The sequence below is a fragment of the Daucus carota genome, chromosome 4, assembly GCF_001625215.2.
Source record: "Daucus carota subsp. sativus chromosome 4, DH1 v3.0, whole genome shotgun sequence".
NCBI lineage: Eukaryota > Viridiplantae > Streptophyta > Magnoliopsida > Apiales > Apiaceae > Daucus > Daucus carota.
In genome coordinates, this window is record NC_030384.2 from 12,751,570 (window position 1) to 12,757,210 (window position 5,641).

Consider the following 5,641-nt stretch of genomic DNA (forward strand, 5'->3'; position numbering starts at 1 on the left):
AGTCCCGTCGACCCACGGACCAGGAGTACGAAGCCAGGATTCGAGCTTATGAACAGGAGATAGCTCAGTTGAGAAGAGACAGGGCGGCACGCCAGACCAGGCAGCCACCACCCGAACCTCGGCAACGGACTGAAAACCCTCAGAACGCAGGTATGAATAGAATTCACTTGTTGGCTGCAGGTGATCCAGATAACCCGATCCCCCCATTCACCGAGGAGATCATGGCAGCAAGGATTTCTCGAAAGTTCAAGTTGCCCACAATTAAGGCGTATGATGGAACGGGTGACCCCGCGAATCATGTACGAACTTTCATGAATGCATTGCTGTTGCAACCAGTCACGGAGGCCATTAAGTGTCGAGCCTTCCCCCAAACTTTGAGTGGGATGGCACAACACTGGTATAGTCGACTACCCCCTAACTCTATATCCTCGTTTGGAGATTTGAGCCGAGCTTTCATAGGCCAGTTTATTGGAAGCAAGACCCACGCTAAGAGTTCAGCCTCGTTGATGAACCTTCATCAAGGCAGGAACGAATCCCTCAGAGACTATATGAATAGGTTCACTAAGGAGGCGCTCAAGGTCCCGGATTTAGACCAGAAAGTAGCTATGATTGCCCTACAGCAAGGAACCACGGATGATAATTTCCGCCGATCACTAGCCAAGAGGGCCCCTGAAAATATGAATGAGCTCCAGGAGAGGGCCGGGAAGTATATCAAGGCTGAGGAAAGCCTGAAGAAATCTCAGAATAACCAGGGACCGACCCCGAACCCAAAGAAACGTGGAAACGACACCGAGTACAACGCGGATAGTAAGTATTCAAAGACAGGGGATGGTGATAAGTCCCCCACCAAAAAGAAAGCAGGACCGAGGTTCACTGAGTATGCAAGGCTGAATGCCCCTAGGAGTCAGATCCTGATGGAAATTGAGAAAGATGAAAGTGTTCGATGGCCGAAGCCTATCAGGACTGACCCCGAAAAGAGAAACAAGGACTTGTACTGCAGGTTTCATAAGGATACAGGACATAAGACCGATGATTGCCGGCAGTTGAAGGATGAGATCGAGTTTTTGATCCAAAAAGGCAAGCTGTCCAAGTATACTAGGGATACGGACAAGAATCCCCGTGACAATGACAACCGTGGAAGAGACAACGATGATAGGAATAAGAGAAACCAGCCAAGAGGGCCTGTGATCAATGTAATCTCTGGAGGACCGACCGCAGCAGGCCTATCTAGTAACTCACGAAAAGCTTATGCTCGTGAAGTGATGTACATTGTTGGAGAGCCCCCGAAGAGGGCAAAAATTGAGTTTGCTTTAGCATTCGACAATTTAGATCTTGACAGAGTTAAATTTCCCCATGATGATCCTTTGGTAATCACCCCGGTGATTGGAAACTCTTCTGTAAAAAGGGTACTCGTTGACGGTGGAGCCTCAGTAGATATCTTATTTCATGATGCATATGAGAAGATGGGATATTCAGATTCGCAATTGACACCTTCAGATATGCCTATATACGGCTTTAATAACGTGGAGACAAAGATTGAAGGTATGATCCAACTACCCGTGACAATGGGCACCGAGCCTAGACAGGCCACATGTATGCTGAATTTTTTGGTCGTTAAGGCTTCATCAACCTACAATGCTATCCTTGGGAGGACTGGGATACATGCTTTTAAAGCAATCCCATCCACCTACCACTTGAAGATCAAATTCCCTACCAAGAATGGGGTGGGAGAAGAGATAGGAGATCAAAAAATGGCTAGAAGTTGTTATGTGGGGGCTCTGAAATCTGGAGGGACCGGGGGGCAAGTTCTCCCAATTGAGGACTTGGATGTCCGAGAGGAAGAGGAAAGGAGAGGAAAGCCAGCTGAGGACTTGGTTCCCTTCTCCCTATATCCAGATGAGCCCGAGAAGGTGACCTATGTAGGGGCGTCGCTCCCCGAGGATATGAAATCCGAATTTGTGAAATTCTTGAGGAACAACCGGGATGTGTTTGCTTGGACCGCAGCCGATATGCCAGGGATTGATCCCCTCTTTATGACACACACGCTTAACGTAAGCCCAGATAGAAAACCCGTGAAACAAAAGAAGAGAAGTTTTGCCCCTGAGAGGCAGGAAGCCATAAAACAGGAGGTCGATAAGCTTTTGGAAGCAGGTTTTATAGAGGAAATCCAATTCCCAGAATGGCTAGCTAACCCAGTCATGGTCAAAAAAGCTAATGGAAAGTGGAGGATGTGTGTAGACTTCACAGATTTGAATGATGCTTGTCCTAAGGACTGTTTTCCTCTCCCAAGAATAGATACTCTGATCGATGCTACAGCTGGGCACGAGATGTTGAGCTTTATGGATGGATTTAGTGGATACAACCAGATCCGAATGAATAAGGACGACATTCCTAAGGTATCATTCATCACTGATTTTGGTATCTTTTGTTATTTGGTTATGGCGTTTGGTTTAAAGAATGCAGGAGCCACATATCAACGCCTGGCAAATAAGATGTTCAAACATCTGATTGGAAAAACCATGGAGGTCTATGTTGATGATATGCTAGTGAAGAGCTTGAACAAAGCTGATCACCTTGAACACCTGAGAGAGGCTTTTGAAGTCCTGAGGACACATAAGATGATGTTGAATCCAACCAAGTGTGCCTTTGGAGTTGGGTCTGGAAAATTTTTGGGTCTGATGGTCTCAAAACGTGGAATTGAGGCCAACCCCGACAAGATAAAGGCCATCCTTGATATGGAGCCGCCTAAGTCTATAAAAGATGTTCAAAAGCTAACAGGAAGAATCGCGGCACTAGGACGTTTCATCTCGAAGTCCGGGGATAAGTGCTTGCCCTTCTTTAAGGCTTTGAAGAAAGTTAAAGATTTTGAATGGACAAGTGAGAGCCAAGAGGCCTTTGAGCAGTTGAAGAAGTATATGGCAGAGCCACCACTCTTATCAAAGCCCGTGGATGGAGAAACATTATATGTCTACTTGGCTGTCTCTGAGAAAGCACTGAGTGCGGTCTTGGTTCGTGAGGATCGAAAAATCCAGAAACCCGTCTACTATGTTAGTAAAATTTTGCATGGAGCGGAGCTCAACTATTCTGTGATTGAGAAGTTTGCCTTAGCCATGATTACAGCTTCAAGAAAGCTGAGGCCTTACTTCCAGGCTCACAAAATTGAAGTCTTGACAGACCAGCCCCTTAGGAACATAATGCATAGCCCGAAGGCTAGTGGGAGATTAATCAAATGGGCAGTAGAGCTTGGGGAATTTGAAATTCGATACAAACCACGGGTGGCAATCAAGGCTCAAGCTCTAGCTGACTTCCTCGTTGAATGCACCATCGACAACAAGGAAGTCGGGGGGCAGGAGAGTATGGTAGAGGAACCCAAAGAAGAGGAGAAGCCTAAAGAGTATTGGTTACTATTTTTTGACGGAGCTTCAAAAACAAAAAATAGTGGGGCAGGGCTGGTGCTCCGAAGCCCGGATGGCTTCACGGTTGAGTACGCGATCAAGTTAGACTTTCCAACTACCAACAATGAAGCTGAGTATGAGGCCCTTATAGCTGGATTGGGATTGGCGAGAACCCTGAGGGTTAAAAACCTGAAAGTATGTGGGGACTCAAGACTTGTGGTGTCACAGGTTAATGGAGAATTTGAGGCACGAGAAGAAACAATGCTGAAATACTTAAGGATTGTGAAAGCCCAGATGACGCAATTTAAAGAATGTTTGGTAGAACATATACCTAGGGAAGAGAATACAAAGGCTGATGCCTTATCCCAGTTTGCATCCTCAGAGAATGAGGTGTGCTCGGGAAGTGTTTACTATCAGGTTTTGAAAACCCCAAGTATCAATGCCAAGCTGGTAGCCCCAATCGACACGGGGGCCACTTGGATCGATGAGGTCAAAACGTATCTCGAAACTGGACATCTACCACCTGATGCTGGGGAAGCACGAAAACTACAAGTAAGAGCTTTAAAGTATGCACTCATTGAAGGGATTCTCTATAAGAAATCTTTTGTTATACCTTATTTGAAGTGTTTAAGGCCGGATGAGGCCCGGGAAGCCTTGAAAGAGGTCCATGAAGGAATCTGTGGCCAGCACCTAGGCGGGAGAGCCTTGGCTCACAAAATTACTCGCCTTGGGTTCTTTTGGCCAAATATGCTGAAGGATGCGAAGGATTATGTTAAGAGATGCGATCGTTGTCAGAGATTTGCACCTGTTGTGCGCCAGCCCCCAGAGATGCTGACATCCATTAACTCCCCGATTCCCTTTGCTATGTGGGGGATGGACATCCTAGGGCCGTTTCCACTCGCCAGTGCTCAAAGGAAGTTTTTGATAGTGGCTATTGACTACTTTACCAAGTGGATTGAGGCCAAACCCCTGGCCAAGATAACCACCAAGCAAGTTGCTCAGTTCTTTTGGGAAAACGTCATATGCAGGTATGGCATACCCCGAGTCTTGGTTACTGACAATGGAGCTCAGTTCAACAATCCAGAGTTTGTGGGATACTGTAACGACTATAGCATTGAGCTACGATTCACTTCGGTTGCCCATCCTCAAGCCAATGGGCAAGCTGAAGTAGCCAACAGGATAATCCTTGATGGGCTAAAGAAAAGAGTCGAGAAAGCGCATGGGTCTTGGGCTGAAGAGATTCTCCCTATACTATGGGCATATCGAACAACCTGCAAGGTCTCCACAGGAGCAACCCCGTTCCAGTTAGCTTACGCGGCTGAAGCCGTAGTGCCACTTGAGATAACTCATACCTCCCCCAGGGTCCAGCAGTATGAGCCCGAAGCCAATGAGGAAGGAATGAGACTCGCACTCGACATGATCGATGAGGTCCGTGATGAGGCTAACGCCAGGATCGTTGAGAGCCAAAAACGAGCTTCCTATTACTATAATCTCCGAGTCAAGGAACGATTCTTCAGAAAAGGGGATTTAGTCCTAAGGAAAGCTGAGGCCTCAGGAGTTGGTCCCAAGGGAAAGATGGCCCAAAACTGGGAAGGTCCGTATCAGGTGAAGGATGTTATTGGTCGCGGCTCGTACAAGCTTCAGACCCTGGATGGAGTTGAGTTTCCAAGGAGTTGGCATGCCACCAACTTGAAGATTTATTATATTTGATTATCTTAGCAAGTAGATGACCATTGAATAAGGTCAGATAGACCACTGCCAGTTAGTTTATAACTTAGTTGATTTTAGTTGTTTATCTCTTCTACTATAGATTCAATAAAATTTCTTATGGATTGCTCCATATCTCATGCTTCTAATGTTTTCCTTGAGTTTTTGTTTACTTACCGTGAACGGGTCAACCCGGAACAGGAATTCAACCATAACTAAGTTACGATTAACATTGATTGAGTGAAAATTACAAGCTAAGGCTTGATAAGTCCGATACTACGAGTTAAGGCTAGGCAAGTCTAATACTACAAGTTAAGGCTAGATAAGTCTAAATAAGTAGACCACGCAGGGTCCTTAATAAATCCTACTCATCAGACTCGGAATCAGCCTCCGAGCTATCTGCAGACCCGGACTCCCCAGCCGGATGCTTTTCAATGACACCCAAATCTTCGACTTCCTCTTCAATAGGACTAGGAGAGTCAAGAACAATCCTCATGGGACAGAGGTAATCCCATTTAGGATGGAATAGGTCTGGATGA

At 46.2% G+C, this 5,641-nt stretch overlaps 1 protein-coding gene across 1 annotated transcript; it reads left to right on the forward strand.

Moving 5' to 3' along the window:
• Positions 1-548: 548 nt before the first annotated feature.
• Positions 549-5,105, forward strand: LOC135152193 (uncharacterized). Its single transcript, XM_064092029.1, has 5 exons — positions 549-877; positions 1,001-1,542; positions 1,675-2,525; positions 2,640-3,012; positions 3,121-5,105. Exons 1-5 carry the CDS (start codon positions 549-551, stop codon positions 5,103-5,105), a joined length of 4,080 nt encoding a protein of 1,359 aa, XP_063948099.1.
• Positions 5,106-5,641: the final 536 nt, after the last annotated feature.